Source organism: Vanellus vanellus, assembly GCF_965231255.1.
Source record: "Vanellus vanellus genome assembly, chromosome: 3".
In the NCBI taxonomy this organism is placed as follows: domain Eukaryota; kingdom Metazoa; phylum Chordata; class Aves; order Charadriiformes; family Charadriidae; genus Vanellus; species Vanellus vanellus.
In genome coordinates this window covers 5,468,776-5,491,782 of record NC_138907.1, presented here as the reverse complement: position 1 = coordinate 5,491,782, position 23,007 = coordinate 5,468,776, and the positions used below count along the sequence as shown (strand labels likewise).

At 36.9% G+C, this 23,007-nt stretch overlaps 1 protein-coding gene across 1 annotated transcript in view; it reads left to right on the top strand.

Moving 5' to 3' along the window:
• USP34 (ubiquitin specific peptidase 34) overlaps positions 1-23,007 on the top strand; it is a 142,378-nt gene that overhangs the window by 1,484 nt on the left and 117,887 nt on the right. Inside the window, exons 2-3 of the mRNA XM_082481199.1 lie at positions 18,443-18,530; positions 21,913-22,333. Coding sequence (XP_082337325.1) covers positions 18,443-18,530; positions 21,913-22,333 — 509 coding nt within the window. The remainder of the gene's footprint in view (positions 1-18,442; positions 18,531-21,912; positions 22,334-23,007) is intronic.

The following is a 23,007-nucleotide window of genomic DNA, read 5'->3' as shown; positions in this document are numbered from 1 at the left end:
GAGTAGATACTGTGGTAGTTGAATGTTGGCCTCTTTCTTGCTGGGGAAGCGTGATATTTGGTGATGGCTAGCGTTTTATTTGAAAAGTAAATACATATGCGTAGAACTAACTTTCAGGAGCACCAGGAGGCTGGAATAAATAAGATTAAAAGGTTACCATCAGAGAGCTGTTGGGTTGTTAAAATTGTTTGCCAAGTTCGACTAAGCTTGTAATTCCAATATCTTGTTTTGAACAATCGTTGTGATGTTTACTTAATTTAGCAGGTATATCTTATCTTTCTCAACTGGAGAGGTGGGGAATATGCTGGTGTTATAGACTGGATGCTTATTTAAACAGGATGTTCAAAATAAGACTAAACTATCAATGGTATACTGATGACAACTGTTTGTTGGAAGAGATAGCTTTGCTTGGTTTTGACAGATTGATAAATAATCATTGTTTAAACTTGATCAAGATTGGTACGATCAATAGAAAAAAGTTGTAATGTTAAATCTGATATTTCAAGAAATCTCTGAAATTCCAGTATGAATTTAACTTTGGAACCGTTTTAAGGTAATTGGGATTTAGGCAGCTGGATATTCTCTTACAGGTAAAGCAATATCTTAAATGACTGTACAATTTTTTTTTTAAATATGTAGCTAGGGTATGGATAATTTAATGGTTCTGTATAATTTAAAGTATAAACCTGCTATTTATGGAAAGGAAATTTGGCTTTTTAAGTCAAATTCATTAGGGAAATTATGTACTACTATTGCTATATAGTTAACTTCCAAAAAATGCTGGTCAGATGACATTAGGTTTGGCACACTGTAAATAAACGTGACTATTTTGTCTGTGTGTTTGGATATGAAGGCATATATGATGGTGCATTGTGTATGCCACCTACCTTCTCACTGTATGAGAATGAGTTATGAGGGAGGTATACCTTCTTTTATAACTTCAAGTTGTGTTCTTTGCATTTCTTAAGTAATAATTAAAGGTAACATATAAAAATAATGTTAAGCCATGGTTTTTAAAACACTGCAGCAAAAATGAAAAGTGGTAGTAAAGAATGAGGTCATGCCCAAAATGTGTGAGCCAGAGACTGCCAGCAGTTTCCTTTTCTGCCCGCTGAGCATTTGGGATCGCCTCTTCACTGAAACTACTGAAACAGTGTTTTGAAAGAGGTCCAGGAAACATAATCTAGTTTGTTTTAGAAATTTCTTGCTAAACTAAATATTTTTACACAGAACACATACTGCCCTTTGTCTTCATTTACCCTCATGTTTACAAAATAATTATTTGGTATCAGTTGTATGACAGGTCACTTAGAAAGTGAATTGACTAACAACTCTTAATGTATTGTTTTGAAAAGAACACGTAGGAAGCTCTGGTTTTCTTCAGAAGCTACCAATTTGTGGATGACAGAAGGATGGAATTTAACAATTCCGCAAACAGCCAGGCATATTTTTATTATCAGCATATTAGTCTCACTGTAAACTGCTACAATATTAATCCACACCCCATAACAACGTGCAGAGCTGGAGCTTTTGTCTAGCATTGACCTTGTGTAGGCCCAGGGTTGTGTCTTGCTAGAGCTCATTACAAGACACCGGGTCCTTAGGCCTGATTTTGTAACAGATAGTCAATGGAAACCTGTAGTTTGAAATTATTTTTTGGTAATTTGGTCATTAGATCCATGTGTAAGCATATATATTATTTTAAACGAAGCTTCATTGCTATGCTTAAGCATGAGAAACAGGTAATGTTTTATGGACAGAAGCAACAATGTTGGGTTTGTTGTTTTTTTTTTTTTTTTTTTCTTTTTCCTCTTGCAGCTTCTTTATTTTCAGCATTTGATATGAAGTATGAAACCTAGTAAATTCCCTGATCTTGAAGTTATTTCCTGAGAAGTAGTAGTAGTTTCAAGTTGTTATTTGATCCAGGAACTCAGTAAAACACAAATTCCTCTATGAAATGCCCAGGCTTTAAAGCAGTTTTTGCATTGCAAGACAATCTGTTCGCTCAAAGTCTAATTTCTTGCTGAGTGCTCTAGGTATGTTAGCATCGCTTATGTTTTCCCAGGCAGGGGTTTAATAGGAGTAAAGTCTGGTCTGACTTCTGAATTAATCTTCCACAACGTAAACATTTTTAGTAGCCTTAAATAATAAAAAAGGATGACACAATTGTTTACATTTTAAGATAAGGACACTTATTTACAAAAGACTGAAGAACAGATTCTCATGGTGTTAATTATAGGGGCCCATTTAAATGTACACATTTTCTACAGTAAAATGCATGGAGGACATTATATGCTTTTATGTTAGTTTACAATATTCTGTATCCCCAAATGAACCCTGATATTGACACGCTGTACATTCCTTGGTTTCTTTGGATGCCAGTTCTTGTCAGTCTAGGAGGGAATATATTGAGTTTCATTTGTTCTTTAGTAATATTTACATTACTGTGCTGTCCAGAGGCCCTGATCAGGATAGTTCTGTTTTGCTAGGCACTGTGCAGATATCCAGATAGTCTAAACCCTAAAGTAAGCCAGGAAATACAGAAATGTATCATTAAACTTGGATTTCTCTGTCTTAAGTCTTTTACACCACAGTTTTGCAGGTCACTGTGTCACACCTGAAGGCACGGTAATAGTTTGAGCTACTATAGAACCATACTGTCATTGGACACTTACACAGGCTTCACTTCAAAGTACAGAGTATGTGATGCTCCATGATAAGTGATTGTTGAGTGTAAGATTGTCATTGTGTCCCTGGGAATGCCTCTCCTTAGCTTAAAGTGGAAATCTAGTTTTCAGACTGGTCGTGAGTCAGTTGTGCCTGTAGTCCTGGCTGTGGCATGTCCCAGAGAGCCTGACTGGGCTTGGTTGCCTATGAGGCTTCCCTTTGGGACTGCAACTGGTGTTGATGTATGTTGACTTAAAACTCTGTAGATGGTTTTGGTTTAGGTTTGTTTTGTTCTTTTTGCTTGGTTTGGTTCTTATAAAAATAAGAAAAAAAATACAACATGGAAAAATAGGTTTTATTATAGAGTGGCAGTCGTAGGTTTAGGTAACTTCGGTAGGCTTTGGTTATTCCCAGTTCTTAGTTTCTGGGAACTAGGTTTATTTTCTTCCCAGCATTCTGCTTCGCTTGCTTCAGTCATTACCTCTTTAGTCTGATTTTTTTTTTTTTTTTTTTTTCCTAGCAGATCTGAGACCTTATAAAATCAGCTCACATCTATGAGTAGAGGCTTCTAGTATTATTCTACTACACAAGCTTGCAAGCCATTTTTCTCATTACATTTTCTCTTAAACCTTTAGTAAGACAAAAAAACCAAAACCAGTCAAACAAAAAACCCCACCAAAAAACAAACCCAAAAAACTCACACAGTGTACTCAAGCACAAGAGCTGGATGTAGACTAGTATTACAGTTTTCTGTCCGTTTTCACTGTCAGCTGGTAGCAGAACTGTTCCCAATATGATCAGGTCTGTAAAACACTTGAGATACTGGCATGTTTTATTATTTGTATAGCTTCGGGATAGCCCTGAATTCGGATGCTGAAGATGCTTGACTTGACTTTTTGTCATGTAATTCTGGCATTTAGGAAGTACAAAGAGTAGACTTAGAAGTTGAGTGAGGCAATGTTTGCCTTGAGGTAGATAAGAAATCGAAGTATTCCAAAGCATTGCAGCATTCAGTTAGCTCTTTGGGATCTGGAGAGGGTGAATATTGTATGCTGTGAATATTCATGTATTATTTTAGATACAAAGTATATGTTATAATAAGATTATAACAAATATTGCATAGTTAACATCACTTGTTCTCCAAGAGCTGCTGTCACTTGTGCGGTGGTTGCCTGTAAGCTTCAGTATTGATTATTTGACTAACCCTAGTGTGTTGTGCAGATATGGTGTTTCATTTGACTGATGATTCCTCTTGTGCAAAACTGTGAAACATTTGTCGCTTTGTGGTGCCTTTTTTTTTTTTTTGCCTTTTTTTAAAGATTCATGTTTTCTTTCCACTTACGTATTTCCATGTTCAGAACCTCTGCAGACACTATGGAGGAGTTATTGGGGTAACTGCCCAACTTTATTAATTACATTAACCTAAATCTTACTGTCTCCTGTTGAAGAAAAGAAGGTCAATTGCTTATAAAATTCAAATTCAGTGATTGTTTCATGTTTGCTTTCATCTTTCACCCTTTTTAAGGGGATGAGCAGCCAGACTTCGAGGAAAATGAAAATAACTTTTCCTTTATTGCAGTATTGCCAAATTGCAGTTATCATGGACTATGGTGAAGTGCTACTCCAAATGAATCTGAGTAACCAGAGGAAAAAGTCAGAAGGAGGAACTTGTATGCTTTCTAATTGTGAACTTTCTAAAGCAAAAGGGAAGGTGACACTAAGAAAAAGTAGTTTTAACTTGTTGTTTGTAATTGTAAAGCAGTTGAAGGAAAAACTCTGTGACTTTAATGGCTAAAAGACTTATATTTTTAGAAAGATATTTCAGCTTTTTTTCTGTACGGTGATTTTGGGTCACATTGTTTGATGTGATCAAAAATGATTTTGTCCTGAAACTTTTCCTGTTCAGGCTGCTGAAGACTGGTTCTTTCTCATTGCTCAAGCAGCTTCATCAGTGATGCTGAAGATTAGTTACGTAAATCCCATTCTGCTGAGTTTTGTTGTGAGTTATGGACTGTTGACATATATTTACTGAGATCTTTCTCTTTGTATGTAGAATCTTACGTTGGGTAAGTACTTGTTACAGTATCCTCAAAGCTTAAGAAAGCCATGGAAGTTAACATCCTCACATTAGCTGCCACATGTAATATTAAGGAAATTCATTCCTTTATAGTAGAGATTCTAAAATTTTATGCTGTAGATGCTCCCAGCCTTCCCATTAAGGGGCCTGCACAGGCTCTACAGATATATTCTTGCTTAGTTATGTGAATAACTTCAATGAAATTCACGAGAGAAAAACATCCCTTGCTTTATTTTATTTTTTTAAACAATACTTGGCTAGTGTAGAACTAAAGTCATCTCATTCTCTGTGTAGGAAAACTTCCTGTTAAGTGTTATTTTCATACCTTTTGGTGCTGTGTGGCTTTTCCTCTGTAAGGATAGTTTTCAAGTTATGGAACTCCCAAGCAGTTCCTGAGATGTGTCCAAGGTAATGTGTTTCGGGATATCCTGGATGTTGTCAGTGTCAGTTCTTGGGAGAGACTAGCTGTTCTAAGTGCCCTTAAATGCTCAGGTGATGGGGAGTGTCATGGGATGTTATCGGTAAGAGGATGCTTGGGCTGGAAGTTGAAGCTGCGGTTTAAGGGGCAGTACCTTGGAGAGCAGACGCTGGCCCTGGTTCCCTCTGTCGGACTTGGAGGTGATGCATTGGCTTTTGGAGGACCAACAGTTTTGTCTTCCACAGGGAATTATGAGACTCGCCCTTTCTTTTAATTTGTAGAATTCCTTTTTGCTTATTTTTCTTCCATGTTAAATAGTAAAATATATTTCTTCATTGTTAATACTGACTTTTCACTTTGTGGCTTTTAATACCTTGCTACTTTGATTTCTCTGTGTCACTGCAGTTTGCTTCTGTCTTCCTGTGTTCAAGTAACATTGAGTCAGAAAAGTAGATCTTGCTTCCTGGAATAATGGTCTGTGGACCAGCGATGAGCAGTCTGCAATTTGGCATTTTAGAGACTGGAAGGGGAAAGCAGTGTTTACTAATAGGTTCCTATTATTTCTTGTGTTTTCTTCTTTCAGTGTTTAGTTTTATCTGAATACTTCATCACATTCATACTCTATCCTGCACGTCATCTTTGTTGCAACTCTTCTGTTAGTTTTCAAAGTTGTTATTTTTCTGTGCTCGTGATTTTTTTCCATTTCTCAGTTTCCGTTCTGCTTATTTGTATGCTCTTTCTGTTCTTCCCTCTGTCCTCCACCCTGCTAAATTCTTCAGTGTTGCTTTATGTATAGTTCTGTGTCTTCATATTACTGTCTCCTTTGACAGGTGTCCATAATAGATCCCCTCAGCCCCCAATATTCTATGTATGATTGTTCAGGTCTGATTCAGAAAAGATGAGAAATATCACTGTCAGAAGTTGCCTGTGTATGATGGCAGTGCTACATTGGTATCTTGGTGCTTCCAACAAGTCCTGTTAAGTCTCCCACTGTACAGAAGAGAGTTTCTTAGTGATGGAGGGAAAGAGCCTCTGTGTAGAATGGCTTTTATGATGTACTTTTTTTTTTTTAAAATTCATTTTTTATTGTAGCTCATCTGTTAGTTTTACCAGCTCAGTTAGCTAATAAGTAAGGATTTTTGTAGGCTAAGCTATGCATTTATAGTTGTCAAGATGCTGGGACAACCTGAAAAATAATCTTACCATCTTCAGGAGCAAGTGGTTGTGATGATTACTGAATGCTGCTTATACTAATAATAGCATGCTGCAATTAAACATAGTTGTGGCCATTTCATTTCTGTTGTTTAAGCATGTCTTGTGGTAACCTTTTAAATTTTGTGTAGCAAATTGGCAGTTTCTAGAGTCTAATCTGTGAAGAGGTGAGAAGCCATTCTTTTCACTTTCTTCCTTTCATTGTATGGGAATTGTTTTGCAATCTGAATGCTAAACATGGACATATAACTGTGAGGATCTCTGTGGTTTCCTTAACATTTGGTTGCAATACACAGCTCATTTGTAGTTTTACAAAGTGTTACTTTTGGGATTTTCCAGACCTGGTATGTATGGTGAAAGGTGAACTTCGTGAGGAAATTTGGTACGAATGTATTACAGCTATTTTCAGATAATATTAGAAGAGGAAATACTTGCCCTGTTTACCTACATGTGCTTATATGAGCATGTATAGAACTCCTCTGGGAAATTTAGTGCTGGAACAACTGGTTGAAGAAGTTGAAACTTGTCAGAAAAAGTCCTTGTGGAAAAAGTGCCTTTGAGTGTTGACCTTTATTTAGCGAATTTGTAGAAGGTCTGTAAACAAGACTTCAAAAACACATGACAATTGAGGCGTGATTTCTAGATCAGCATCCATGCAGACCCATCCTGTTCCTCTCTTCACACTAGATTGAAGAAGTCTCCAATTCTTTGCACTATTTTATTAATTTACTTCCACTTAAGAGTTTTTAATCTATGTAATTGTATACAGAAACAGGGAAAAATATAGGATGAAAACTAAAGCAGGGCACTGTCGTCTTAAATATGTTAGCCAAAAGGCTTACTATATGCACTGCTCGTCAGTAGTGTATAGATTCCTTAATAGTTGAGAAAGTGCTGCTTCCATACCTGCTGTGCTAATGAGCAGCCAAGAATGATTTCTTGTAGCCGCTTTTTGGCAGGTTTGTGAAGAACAGCTGAAGCACTGGAGCTTTCTGCAAGCCTTGAAAAAGTTTGGTGTGTTTTGTTGTTTTTTTTCCTTCTTCCACCTATGGAAGTGCATCATGTTTGTTTTGTGTGAAACTAGTGCCCTCAAAACCTGGAATATTTCTCTACACTTACAAGAGTAGAAGTCCCACTTTTTAAGCTGCAAGTGGGTTTTTCCTGAGAAGGTAGTTTGTTAGCCTCTTTCATGTTCCTCTGTAAGAAATCATGGTTACAAGAACTGTACAAATGGCATGGTATTAGTGGGTGTGCTTTATGCTGTGTTGTGCAATACTTATTGTCTTTATCTCTCTGTTGTGCTTCCCAACTCATTTTGGGGGGGATTTGATAGTTTTTAATCAGAGCTTAATTTTGTTTTCAGGAAGTGGTCATTTGCCTGTTTATTCATTTGTGACATTAACTATTAAATTCTTCCTAATTTAAGTTACCATGCAACCCCCTTTGTTTTCACTACTAGTGAAAATTTTTAAGTGTATGTGCAGAGATGTGAACTGAAAAACTAGTCTTTTTCAGAGTCCTCTTTTGCAGGTAGTCTCTGTGTTTTGCAAATCTAGTGATCAGGTTTCTGGGCATCAACAAAACTGACAGTGCTTTCACTTCTACACTCTTTCTGCTTGTAGCAGCTATGAACAGTGCTGGAAATAGACAATGGCATGTTTGCAAGGGAGGACAATTCCAGAAAAGCTGTAGAAGGGCCAGAATATAAAAATCTATTGGGGAATTTGGGAAATGGTCTGTCTGTGAAAGTCTTGCATAGTACAGCTTATGCCACCCTTTTTAGTCACCTGTTTTTTTGGACAGGAGGTATATGGTGGAATTCCATTCTAGGCTAGCAGTCATCAGTTGATAAGAGAGTCTGAACAACTTTATTTTTCCTTCTTGGAACTAGTATAGGATAGCAGTGGGGAGTGTGAACTCAAAAGCTCGGTAAAAGTAAGTTCTTTTGCTTAGTTTAAGGACTGTCAATGCAGTAATTTCTTTGCTGCATTGGCCAGTCTCTGACTTCTTTCACCGTTAAGAATTCACTATTGCTAGTTTACTTATGGTTGAACTAAGTTATGGATTTGTTTGATTTTTTTTTTTTTCCTGAGCTACTTTTTTTCTTAATCTTTGAAATTAAATTCTTACCACAAAGTATTTAAAGTCAAGTTGATCAGATTTGAGATAAATTTTCATCACTATCTTCGAAACTCACTAAGTCATAACACAGTGCCAGTTTGAATCTTTCCAAAGTGAGTTGGCTTTGTACGTTGTGTTTAGCCATAGTTGTAGATACTGACCCGTGTGCGCTTGCTGATATGTGACTTGCAAAATACTCATTTATATCAAAATGACATCTGTAAATACATTTTTTGATTGGGGGGGGATGCTTGTCATGAAACTTAACTGCAGTCTTGGGCCTTCTACAGACCATAGGCATTGCCCTCAGCCATCTCTTACTTCTTTCAGTCTACTAGCTTTCAGAAAAAAAAATATAATTATGCTTTAACCAATAAATTACTGAATATACCATATGTTTCAGTGAATTATTAAATACAGGTTATCTAGCAAAAGTGAGTGCAAAATTTGAGCGTATGTTTGAAAGTGAATGCAACTTTGCGCATTGCCTATCCTCTCTCAATATTTTATTCTCCTTTTTTTAAATGAGGGTTGCTTGCATCTGTGTTGATGAAAACAAATAATGTCTTGGAGTTCAAATGCTCAGGAAGCTCTTCTTGGGCTTTCAACAAATTGCCTGAAGCTCCATTTAGTATAAAGACCCATTGCCCATTTATCTTATCTCCTTGTTTAGGCAGGCTCAAATATACTTTGTAAGAAATAAGTTAATCATATTTGCCTCTCACAGATTTTGTCCCTAAAACCTGGAGCACAGTCATTAGGTGCTTTTGTAATGAATCTACTGGTATAGTCTGTTGCTTCTTACTGGCTGTGGTGGCTCAGTCGTGGGCTCTGGCCTTTTCTTTCTGGTTGTGGGGGAAAAGCTGTTGTTGTTTTCTGTAACTGATTCATAGCATGCCAAGTAGTACAGCTGCACTACTTTGCAAGGTTCTGTCTTGAAAATAGAATGCTTCCTGGTGTACATACTTTAATTTTTGCATTCCTTGCTACTTTTAATTAAGACTAATAGAAAACCTCTTTAGCGTTTGGAACCTTATTCTGGAACCTTGTGCAATTAAATCTTTGTTCTACTTATAAAATAGTTTGATAAACTTTGAGTTCTATGTTTTTACCTCAAAGTAGTATTTTAAAAAAGTCCAGAGGTGGAGTATTTAAAGAAAAATCATTCAAAGCCAGAGTCATTCCAGTAGTGACATTATTTTCTAAGTTAATGTTATTAAAAGGAAAGAATGCAAGTACTCTATTTTAAAAGGAAGGTAAGCAATATTTTATCAGAACAGTAGTTTTGACATAGACAGTGTCAGCCCTAGCTTTGAAATTTTCCTTGGGGTAATTAGTGATATGCTAGGAAATTCTGGTTTTATGCGGTGCTTGTCCAATCCTGAATTGCTTCCTTAAGAAACTTGTAGTGGCCATTGTCAAAATATTATGATGAGCAGCCTGACTCTCCGCATTTAGTATATGTTGTGGTGATGTCAAGCAGACTTGATTGTATGGGAATACTACCTAAATTAAGCTGATTTTTTAAATTATTATTATTAAAAGGGGAACTATAACTGCTTTATATTAAGGATGAAAATGCAGTCTTCCCAGAATTGTAATGTCTTATCTTGAAGTCAAAGACAATTTACAATGCTGCATTAAAATAGGACTCTGAAATAAGTACTATATTAGTAGTACTATAAGTACTACTTTTTTTTTTTTTTTTTTTTTTTTTTTAACTCCAGAGAGTGGCACAAATGCTTTGAAATTGCTTAGAGGTTTTTTTGTTAGTAATATGTAACTTTTATTTCCCTGGAGAGGGACGGCTGCAGTATCTTTGCTGCTGAAAATCCCAAGATAATGGAAGCATTAAGAGGTACAGTGCAAAGATACCGTAGATCTTTTCATAGACACCTTCTGTCTGACATGACTAACATTGAACCAGAGCCGATAAACCCTGCTGGACCCAGGCTCTCCCATGCTGTACCGCCAGGTTGCTGCTCCCCTTGCTCAGGCTTCCATGGAAATGCAACAGCCTGGACATCACATTGGACATCACTTTGTGTGTTCCTGCTGTGTGGTGCTGGCGTCAGTGAGCCCTTTCAGAAGCTGGAGGGTTGAAAATGCTGAGACTCCTTGGGGGGTCTTCTTGGGCCAGCAAAGCCAGAGCAATGTGCAGGTTGGCCCATTTTATTCCATTCACAGCCACATCATCCAGAAGCTGATCTTAGATCATTTCGTACTAGTGTGATCAAAGAAGCCATACCTGCATTACAGCATTACACATTTAACTGATGCAAGCTCATTCTGCTCTTTAAATGTTTGATGGTAGTCTTACATTTCTCTGTATCCATGCCACTCCATCCTGGATATGATACTGCTGCTTCTCCTGTCATTGGCATAACCCAAACTGAACTGCATATTTCGCACTCCTATCTAGTCCAGATCAAATGTCTACTGTGAGATAGTACTGCACGGATAAATTGTTTGTGAACTTTGAACTGTGGCTAACTCTGTGGGAATAATGTGGGTTAACGCAGCATAGTAACTTAGGCTTTGCTTTGTCTGAAAGCTGCAGTGCTGCTGCTCCATGGACTGGCTAATGAAGGAGCACATTTGTGTTTTGTGTTTGAGGTGGTATATCTAAGAGTTGATTTTAAATAATAATTCATCTGGGTAGTTCTGGGCAGAACCAGCCCCAGTGTTCTGGGTAAATTTTCATCTGATAATTGAGATTTGACTGCATTTAAAATTTCTTGTGGAACTATTGTCTTTGGAAGCAGTTGCTGTGACATGTTCTCTTTGGGAAGGTGAAAACCTTAAGATGCTCTTAATAAGGATGGTTGTTGGCTTAGGCAGATGTCTGTGGCCATTCTAATTTAAAACTTTTAACTTAAAACAGTCGTGACCTAGCATGCAGAAAACTTTAGGATGGCATCACTTTTCAAATATGACAATTCTTAAATTTCATAGAGCTTTTCAGAGCCAGCTTCTGCTGTTTTGCTCCAGACTGCCTTAGTGTATTATAGTAAAAGGAAAATAAGTGTTTGCTGGAGAAGGTGAGGGAGATAGGATGGAAAGGGAAATATGTGTTAAGAGAATGCGAGTCAGAGAGAACTTGGTGGTGGTTGCAGGGAGATATATAAAGACAGCAGTTACCTAAGATCAGCTGATTTGCCCTGTTCTGGTGAAGTATCTTACAAGTGCTGCCTGTCTGATGAACATACCAAGGCTTGTGCTACTCCTAGTTGCATAACTATGCTTTGCATTGGAATAGTGAATTGCAAGTCTTCAGGCCTTTCTGATCTCATGATGGCTATAAGGAATTATGCAGGTGCTGAATAAACCAGCAGATGACTGATTTTGGGTATAGTTGGGGGACAAGTTGTAAATTGCTTTCTTATTCTTTTGAGTAGTTTCTGTATTTCCATTCATCAGGACACAGGATTGTTTAGACTTGCAAACCTTGGTCATATTTGTTGAAATTGCTTTTATGTTCGAAAGTTTCAGTGCCTGACAGAGGCCAGTAATGTGATCACGGTTTGTTTTTCTAAGGAAATAAGACTTTAAAAGGGTTGCTAATACCTGTCTTATAAGCTATTATGTCTCTGTAATATTTGCTTTGTAATCTCTGTATACTCAGTTTGTAAGCAAAAGCTTGCAGGAAAGAAGTAAGTTTAACAAGGTGGAATACTTATAAATGTAAAAAATATAATGTCTGGTTTAGACTTAAGATGAATTCAGGTGTTTTATGGGATGGAAGTGAGTGTAGTTATCCATAATGCTGGGCTGTAGTGATATGATGAGGGTGGGCATTGACAACTCGGTGTCATAAAGATAGCATAAAGGCACTCAGAAGCACCTTAACAATATGATTACAGAATTTTATTACTACAGTATTTTGTGTTGCAGATCTGATTTTTTCTGTGTTAATCTGGCATTTGAATGAAGTTTCTAATACTGAAGAACTAACTTTCTTTTTTTATTTCATAGTACATTCTACAGTAGTGTTTCAGCACTCTGGTTATGTGTATCTTGACAGCATTCTGGGGCACTTTTTTATTTTATGGAGACTGAGGAGTGGAAAGACGACTTTTCCTCCCTGAAAAGTTGTAGGAGAGCTTGGACAGTTAAAAGTATTGCTATTGAACTTCCAGCTGACACTGTCCTTTTAGATACTTGTCAAAGGTGGCTTTGTAAAGGTCTGCAAGAACTGTGGTGCATAAATCTAAGGCAGCCATGAATTCCTTATAATGAAAAAGGAGTAATTCCAATAAATGACAGTAGAAACGGAATGGGGGACACTAAGCTCTGTGGTTATAATCTTATTTACTACTGATCATAAACAAAAAGAAGTCCCCTGCAAATAACAGAAAGCATGTCAATGCATATATGTATAAAAAAATTAATGTGCTGGTTCTCTGTGTGATAAATGGTACTTAAACGGAAGATTACATATATATTTCTTTCAAGATTAGTGTTATTGTCCCTAGTACTGTTTTGTTTAGTGTATGGCTCTTGTTTCCTCTGTTTAGTCTGTATCAATGAACAATTTCTGAGAATGATATCCATTTTGAAAGTGATCTACTCTTTCCCATGAGAAGCTGATATCAGATGAGGCTTGGGGGAGGAGGGGGAGGGTGCAGAATCTGTATGCAGCTGTACCTCGTTGCAATTTTAAATATGTATAAATTAGAGTTTTAAGGTATTTTCTATTGTTTACTTTTTGCTACTTTGCATTTCTGAAAGTGGAGAAAGTATACTTTGAAAAAAATTATTATTTTTACTTGCCATTTGATTTTGTACTTCGTGTGATAAGTGACCTTTGGTTATAAGATATTCCTCGCAAGTCTAGCATGATAGTTGTCCTTGAGGTCTAATTACAGTCTGTTCCTCTAGCTCTGAAGTTCTTGCTAAAAATGCACTTATGATCTGAGCTTCATTTGTTCACAGTTGAAATTATATTGCCCTCTTCTTTGCAATTGATTTATATTTTTCTCATCTTCTGTAATTTTCTTGGTTTAGTAGCTTTATTAATAGAGTATTTTTCTTAGCTTGGGAGATTGTGTAGTTTCTAGTACTGTAATACACTTTTAGCAAATCACCCTTTCGTGTGATCTACCTAGTCTTCCACAAGTTTTCATTTAAAGCTAGCCAAGGAAAATGGGAGACTGGGGAAACAGCAAGGAAATTTTCTTTTTTCTGAAATACTTTAAATTTCTACTTTGACCGTCATGTGTTTTGGCTTCTCGTCTGCTACTTGAATAAACAATCACATTTTAAGTATGTCTGCTTGTTTTTTGGGTTTTTTTTAAGAACATCTGAAAACTTATACACTAGAAGATGGTAAAAAAAAAAAATCACATTATTACTTTGGGTTAGTTAAGCAGCTCAGGTCTTTCTTATATGGTATTACTGAGACAAAAAGATCTCTAAACCATCTTGTAAAGATTCAGTGAAATGAGACATTGCAAGTACGCAGAAAGATCACATTTCCTACATTATATTTGTAGAATACATTTAGCTAGAATTTACCTACGTACTAGTCTTTCTTGTTTCTGCTGGTTAGTTCTGTCTTGGATGGATCTGTTTAAGGCCGCCTCCATTCTGTTTTTTCCATGCTCTAATAGTAACCGTACCTTCAGTTTCCTTGCCTTTAGATGAGCAGTATTAGGGTGAAGTTAATCCAGATGGGGCAGGACAATTTTACCTTTGCAGTCACTACAAGGTGTTTATTTCTCTCAGCCCCACGCTCCTCACACTTCCCAGCCCCCCGTGCTTACATAGCTGCCACCCTGAGTATTCAGTGGCTTACAAAGCCAACCAAAAAGCGGGTAGTTTTTTGTTAGATTGATAAATTGGATTTGCTCAGTTCCCAGTCTGGCTGTCTGGGTTCCTGCAGGAGCGCTAGTGATTGTTGGGAGTAGTTGAAATGCATGGCTATGGATGCTGTTAGTAGTGTGGACTTGAACTGGGTTATGTTGATCTTGAAATTGGATCTAGCACGGGGAAAAGGTGTTTGTGTGTGTGGAAAGTAAGAGGGAAAAGGAAGGACTGGAGGGTGAGAAGGTCTAAGAGGCTTTAACTGAGAAGAAAAATTTGCTAGAGCCAATTTAAGGAAGGAGTGGAAAGTTGAGCCTGGAGAGCTCAGGAATAAATTAGGGAAGGCAACTCTAACATTGCTAGCTTGTGGAGAAAGGAGTCTGGAGAAAGAAGCAGCCACTGGAGACAGGGGTGAAGGAGCTGAGCTTAGAATTGGAGTGCCACTGCTGAGAGAGATACTAATAGATCATGGAGTGACAGGCTGTAAAGCTCTGGAGCACATATTATCAATTCTTATTGATGAGAGCACACAACCTGCCACTTTGATGTGCTTCAGATGCTCTCAAAGCACACAAGTATGCCTTTGCACATCCTGTGGGAATGATTGCCTTAGGTATGAAACTAGGGGAAAGTCTTATCCACCGAATCAGTTTGCAAGGAGGGGGCTTGTCATAGTAAAATTTTTTGGAAAAGCTTGACATGATTGTTACTGCTGGGTTTGAAACACTGGGAGTGTGGGAGACTGGGGAGACGGCAGATTAAGGAGGATCTAAGGCATGCAGGATGCTTGAATATGGGAGGGAATAAAGGGTAGTGCTTTATTTACAAGTGGATGAGTTTGTTTTAACTACTGGCCCATTTGATGTAGAAGAAAACTAGTTTGAAAGAAGAGAGAGAGACACATCATCAATTGGAAGTGAAGTTGTATACAGCGAGGGTGTCTTTATAGAACTGGCTAAAATCAACAAATACACAGGGATGATAATGAGTGCAGTTGTCCTATTGCTTTTCTGTCTGTACTTTTTTCAATTAAAAAATATTACAAAGGCGTCTTAACCAATTGTTGCTGCAGTTCAGGCTGCGTGTGTCCCTAAAGAGAGGTGCTGTAAAATCAAGAGTATCCCCAAAGTTGATATTCAGAATAAGACAGGAACTTGAATGCCTAAGATTTAAATTTTGGTTGTGAGGACATAAATTAGCTGAGCTGAAATATATCATATCTGCTAAGGAGCAAAAGAGAGAGCTTCAGCTAAGGTCCAGTAGGAGAAGCCCTTCAGGATGTGTCACTAACCCCTTTTGGTAGTGACACAGACTTAGATCAACTTGAATTCAGTGAAAAACTGCAGCCTCAGTGTGGTTGCTCCTGTTTTGAATTTCCTGAGTATTTTCAGGAACGAGAACAATATTATTTCTAGGTACAGAAAACAAAAGGGAAACAATGTATGTGGCCACTATATTAAGAAGCAACGATTAGTAAATCAACAGCAGTTGAAGTTGGTCTACTGTTGTGATGTAGAATGCATAAACAGGGAAATAACAGGTTTCTCCAACTAGAGCGTAGACCTCCCTATTTTTTTGACCTGGGGCATATGCTTCAGTATTTCCGTAGCTTCTACATTCTGTACACTTGATGTGGCAATTGTAGCTTTTAAGGGACCGGTTTACTTAACTTTCAGTTCTTCATTTTTTCTTGATCTTATAGAGGGAAATTTGAGCATTTCAAACTATTGCAGTGAAAAGGCTGCACTGGAAGTTAGGAGTTACTGTGCTACTTGTTAGCGTGTGTGTTTTTTAAGTAGGGTGATGTGGGGATGAAGAAAGTTTTATAAATGTATATGTTAGATCCTACAAGTTAGAATTAGGTTTGTTGCTACTAATTATCGTCAACAGTTTTTCTCAAATTTGAAGGAATTAATCTTAATGAAACAATGCTCACAAAATTCAGAAAACAAAGGTTTTGTAAATCTTTTATACTGGGCGAATCTTTTTTTAGATACTGTCTATAGTTAAGGATCTGTCTTTTGTGGTCAGCTTGACCTAAATTGTTTGACAGAGTTGTTGGTTTCTTCAGCACTGTGCTTTGGCCTTGGGAGAGTCAAGTGTAATGGTAATTTGTGTTGTTTCAAATAAAAAGTAGTATCAAGTGATACCCGTCTTTTAGTCTGCTTGTCAGTTTTGTACTTTGTCCAGCGTTACATAGGGATCTTTAAAGCCTTCTAGGAGTGAGACAGAAAAGTGATTTTTAAAGTCTAATGGTGTCCTATTGAGAGACTGCTTTTTGTGTATTTTTATATTTGTGTGTGTGCATATATATGAAAATATGTATGTATGTTGTTGTGGTTTAACCCCAGCCTGCAACTAGGATCATGCAGTTGCTTGTTCGTTCCCCCCACCCCTCCCAGGCGGGCAGGGAGAAAAGAAGGCAGGGGGGAGGGGGGAACCTTGTGGGTTGAGATAAAGACAGTTTAATAGAACAGTAACGGAAGAGGAAAATAATAATTGTAATAATAAAGTGATCCAACACAAGTCACTCTCACTGCCCGATGATCGGTTGCCCAGCCTGTCCTGGGCAGTGATAACAGATTCCTGCCCCCTGGCTAACCCTCATTTATATATTGAACATGATGTCTATGGTATGGAATATTCCTTTGGCCAGCTTGTTCCATCTATGCTGTCTTTCAGCTTCCATGGGAATCTGAAAAAGTTATTGACTAATGTAAACATCACTTAGCAACAACTAAAATGATATGTGTTATCAACATTATTCTCATACTAAATCCAAAACACAGCTACTAGAAAAAAAATCAAATCTATCCCAGCTGAAATGTATGTGCATATGTAATGTCCTTATTTCAAAGAAGTCGCAAGTATTTGTTTTGTGTGATTATTCTCTGAAGTGGTATTCTTGTGAACTTTACTTTCTGATCTGTGCCAGCAGCCTTTCATTAGCTTTAGTTTTTGGAAACCTGTATTGATAGATCACATAAGACCTCACAAGGCTGAGGTTGGAAAAGAGGTTGAGGTAGGGATTCTGAAGAGCTTGCTTCTGTTAGAGAGCCTTTCCCACAAAGCTTGCTTGTGAATTAGTTTTGTAAGTATGTAATACTTGACATTTCATGTGAAATGTGGAAATGAATACTTACTTTTCTTATGAATTAAATGGTCAACTTAAAAGGAACGCTGACATTCTCAATTTGTGTAGCAATTAGGTAATTGCAGAAGCGTATGGAAATTTAGGACAAGGAAGAAATGAGAATTGTGCATTGATAGTTGGAGAAGGGTGTGTGGCCAGTAGACAGAATCCAGTGCCTTATATATCATTGGTTGATGTGTAAGTGGAGAAGTGGACTACCATGGATGTTTGGCTTATTAGAATGTATAAGCATTTTTCTAGATGGAAGTGAGACGATTGATAGTACCTCATTGAAGTATTTGGGTTTTGAATTCAGTACATAACTGTTCTGTTTTCTGGCTGAAATAAATGTGGTAAGCATTTATTATTTTGCCAATTAGTGATTCATTATGGTTAGATGTCAGTATAGACATTTCTATATTTAAAAATAGTAATCAACAGCTTAGCTAGTCTGAAATAACTTTATACATACACTGCACATTGTTCTTTTCTTGATATTTTTGTTGTGGGGTTTTTGGGGGTATTTTCCCCAATCTTTATCTGATCAGGAAAAGGAATTCAAGGTCTCACGGTCATCTCAAAATGCAGACTTTTAAAATCTGTGGGGGGGGAGGAGGCGCCTGGTTAATGAGTAGGATCATTGAAGAAGGTTCATATTTGAAAGTGCACATCAATCAGTGGTTCCCAGTGAAGCTTATGAAGAGTATTTCATAAGAAGAGGATTAGAAGATGGGGCTGTTCTCAATCAATTTTCACAGCAGTATTCGAGAATACTGTGCAGTTTCTATTTTCAGGTTAGTTGCGTCTAAACCATATCTCTGTTTACTGAAGCAAATATTACGTACTTTTGGTTGAGGACTTCAGTTTCCAATATGGAAAATATATTTACAAAATATATTTTTTTTATTTTTCATGCTATCAAAGATAATTTCTTATAAAAGTAAAGCAATTGCAGGGTGTGGTTTTTTTTTTTTTTTCTCTAATATGTTTATGTTCTTGTTTTCTTTAGTATCAGACATTGAAGGTGCTGATGGGTTGCAGCTCAGAAAGGAACATGCCCTCAAGATATTTGCTTACATCAATTCCTGGACACAAAGGTAATTTTGGAATGAGTTTGAATGTTGATGATAGTGGGTCTCAACAGTAGGTTTCACTTCTTAAAAATACAGTAGAGTGAAGTAGAATGGGCAAGCTGTTGATGTGTAGCTAAGTGATACTTGGAGAGTAAAGGACACTTCACTACTTATAAAATAAAAATAAACCTGTTAACCAGTGCATTTTGGGCAAAATGTATTTTGAATCTGATTTACGTTCTGGATGCTGTAATACTTGTGTAGCAATAAATAGCTATATTGCAATGACAAATAATGTGTGTTGCTGCTTTAATATGAAACTTTCTGACCACCTTCTGTGGGGGGCAGGGTAGGGTAAAAAGAGTCTAAGAAAAGATCATTCTGAGTGGGACCATCATGTTAAATTTTTCTCAGTGTCTGATACTCTGAGGCAAGATGACAAACGATTGCAGCTCATGGCTACTAAACTGATACAGAAAATCCTTTGCACATTGTTGTCTTAAATCAACTACGTTATTCCTTTTAATCTATTATTTAAATTACTGTTGTCCGTGTTTTTGTTGTTTAAATAGTTATATCAGCTGTTTTGCTTGCCTCATAGCTACGTATTTTTTTCCAGCACAAGGAATTGCATGGATATTAGTTTTTAGAAAGAATCTACAATAAGGATGTTTGGAATTCAGTGTTCAGTGGTCACAAGACCAAACTGAATTGTAAGAAATACTGACAAAAGCATAGAGAATAAATTGGAAAACATCATTCTGGTATTTAGAAGACTTCAAAAGAAAAAATGGAATGTCACATTTTGGATACCTGGGAAAGCACAATCCTCATCTTCCTCATTTGGCCCAAAGAAGGCACTCAAAGCCCATTAGACACAGAGAAGGAATTTTAAATCAAAATCAACAGCAGCAACAGAAACCAGCATTCTCTAATTTCTTGACAGGTCCTAGATCCCAAGTTTCTCTGAGAACAATTGCAACGTAGTCATTTTCCAGGTCATCATCTGTTTAGAGTTTTGTTCTCTTCAACAGCTAAGCATGACAAATCCATCCTGAAGAAAAAATAAAGACTAGATAACATTTAACTCTTTATTTTCTTCTGGTTTCTTTTTATCTTCCATATTCATGGTTTCATACTGTAAAAGAATGTGGAAAACAGTCCTTAACCTATTCAAAGCAGAGTCTAGCAAAGAGGCCACAGGAAGGAGTTTTACTTTAAATTTTAGTTTCGTGCCCTGTTTCTACTCTGCCAAATGGGCTTTTGAGAGTTCTGCTTGTTCTGTGCTTGAAGCCTTCCTTAAGAACTACTTTTTACTTTGTTACCTGTAGTTTAAATACCTGCTTTACTTCACAAGATCAGTTAGCAGCAACTGAACCTGAAGAATACCTTTTTCTTCCGTCTGCATGTTGTGTTTCCATTTCAGTTTTCTTCTGGAAATTGTTATGTTCAAAGAATTCATATTTGTAGTATACTGATTTTTGCTTTAATTTTTGGTGGAGCTCTTCTTCCTCTGAACGCATTCGCATATGTGAAGACTTAGAGGTTTTGCACATACCTCTATCTTGACAAAAAAAATGTGCCTTTGCCCAGTAGAGAATTCTTCAATATTGGTTGGCATTCAAATACAGATATGAGAGAAGTATTCACCAGACTTTTTCATTATTATTGAGAATAATTTGTTACAGCCAAGTGGGGTAGTAATTTGTAGGCATAAGTGATGGACGTATTGTACTTAGTTTTCCCCAAGGATAGATGCTTGAGGATACGCTTGGTTTTGCCTGTAATTCATTGTTGTCATTTGTTAATATGAAAATACATTTACAAGTAAATCACAAAATCTATTTTTCAAATGGGTGAAGACACTCTGCTTACGCAATATTAAAAGGATTTTTCTTCCTGGATAGACAGAACAAAAGGTGTTAGGTGCTTCCATCACTGTATCTGTGCTGGAATTAGAGAATACTGAATGTTTTCTTTCTGTCTAACCCACTGAAAAAATCCCACCCTGTATTCAGAATGTATATGCTTTCAGAGCTGTAGCTCAAGGGCATGTTTGTAGTCCCTCAAGAGGGGCAGCACCCTCTACCTGTGATAGTTCTAAGTTCTGCCTTTTTTCTCCTACAATTTATAATTTATTACACCCAGTTTCTAGATTAAATGCTATGCTTTGCAAAATAATTTTTTAATCACTTCTTATTGATGACTTCTTGCCCTATCTTTTGTCTGCTAATTTCTTTCAGAAATGGTACGTGTAATTTTTGTATTTTAGTATCTGAGAACTCTAGTCATGGATCGTAATCCATTGTGTTCCATGTAACTGGAGAAGGGTCTCCCCTGCAAGACAGCTACCAGTTTATATAACGGTTACATCACAGACTTTGAGTGAGAAGACCTGAGTCCATCTCAAAGATTGTTACAAGCATGTAGCCTTTAATTTTAGTCTTCGTTAAGCCCCCTTGCTTATTGCCTTTCTTCTCTACATTCTCTGGGATTTAGATCCTTTTAGGGGAATATCCTCTGCCTTTTGTTCAGAATGAGGAGATTGCTTGTTTGTACAGATGAAGCAAATTTTCCCAGACAATAGGTTCTAGGGTATCTTTCTATCTTGGGGGGTTTATGCACCAAGAATCTCTTTGACATACATGGTTATCCTTGCCCACAACTAGAGCTGTATTACAGAGTTTTCTAACTTGATGATTTATTGTTTTTTCTTATTATATTGATAAAGGGGTGGTGTATAGTTTTCCCCCTTGTTCTTTTCAGTTTACAGTGTATCAGTAGATATTCAGAGGAATAATCTCTGAGCCTACATAGTGAAGGAAGTGATGAAGATACTTGATACTGCTTTTTCCCGTACAGGTAAAGGGTGCCAACGCACATGGGGTTTCTATCCAAATGCAGATAAAAGAAGTGACCTTAAATACTCAATTAAAAATACAATTGTTTTGCAGCCCTGTGGATTTAAAAGTAACAATTCTTATACAGCTGACGAGCATGTCAGGTGGTTTACTGCAGTAAATATCAATAGAGAAAACCAGATGAGGAAGCAAATTCAGGAACATACTGAAGAACGCTGCTTCTGTAGTAGTACAGTGAACTTGCCCCTAAGATTTCTTTTGTATATTTTACTCACAGTGGCAGCTGCTAAAGGATAACAGGGTCTTCATAGTTTTGGTAAGCATTCGGAAGTAATGGGATGTTCACAGGGTTTAAGGAAGGCTTTGTGACTCCCACTTGCTGCTGAACAGAGTCTGTTTCATTTGGGTTTCCTTACTTTTACAGGTCTGTCAAATATTTTGTTGTTGAAAATGTTTTAATGTGAAGAGTCCTTTTGGTTGGTTACCTGTTCTGATTTTAGGTACTTCAGGAATTTTTATTTTTATTTTTTTCTGTTTTCTTACAGACAATGTCTGTGCTGTTTCAAGGAGTATAAACATTTGGAGATCTTTAACCAAGTAGTATGTGCGCTTATTAACTTAGTGATTGCCCAAGTTCAAGCTCTGCGGGACCAGCTCTGTAAACATTGCACTATAAATATAGATTCAACATGGCAAGATCAGAGTAATCATGCTGATGAGCCCCTGAATGTAGAAAGAGAGTCTCATGAAGAAGAAAATGGAGAACGGCAAAAATCTATAGAGAAAAAATTAGATTCTGGAAGAACTTGTATCCTGACAGAGGAGGAGTCTACAAAGAACACTGATGCTTTTAGCTTATGGAGCACTGATGAGAAGGAAAAGTTGTTGCTGTGTGTGGCAAAAATCTTTCAGATTCAGTTTCCTCTGTACACTGCTTATAAACATAATACTCATCCCACAATAGAGGTATATTTTATCTTTATGTGTATATGTAATTATTTTGTGAAAGGTTATTTGTTCTCATTAATGAGTAGACTGTGCGTGTTTGGTGATAGTTGCTTTCACACAGGATGGGCAAATTGAGCTCTCCTGTTGACTTCAGTAGAACTTTTCAGAGAAACTTTTTAAATGACACATACTCTTACACTTTCTTTAAAATATGCTTAATTGTTATAGGTAATATATTGATAAGTGTTGGATGGAACTGTACACTGAATTATTGTACTGTTTAAATAACAGGAAGGCAAAAAGGGGACTATAGCGAAGCCTTTCTTCCAGAAGGTAACCCATTAATAGTTTACTAATTTCTTTTCATTACAATCTATGGTTCTAGAAGCAAAGCTTCATAAACTAAACTTTGTGCAAGACCAAACTTACTTGTTAGAACAGCTGTTTAATTGACTGGTATAACTGAGCTCTACACAGTAGCTTTGTTCTACAGTGCTCACTTTTCTCTGTGATTTGTTATGGCCACCATTCACATTTTCCGTATTTTCTTCTGAAAAAACAACAAACAAACAAACAAATTCAAAAATCCTGCAGTGTTTAATTCATAGTTTCTGAAATAAATACAAAGTTGTTAGCGTTTCCAATTTGAAACAATATAGTTCTTGGAAATGTTGGGTTTCGATCTAACTTTT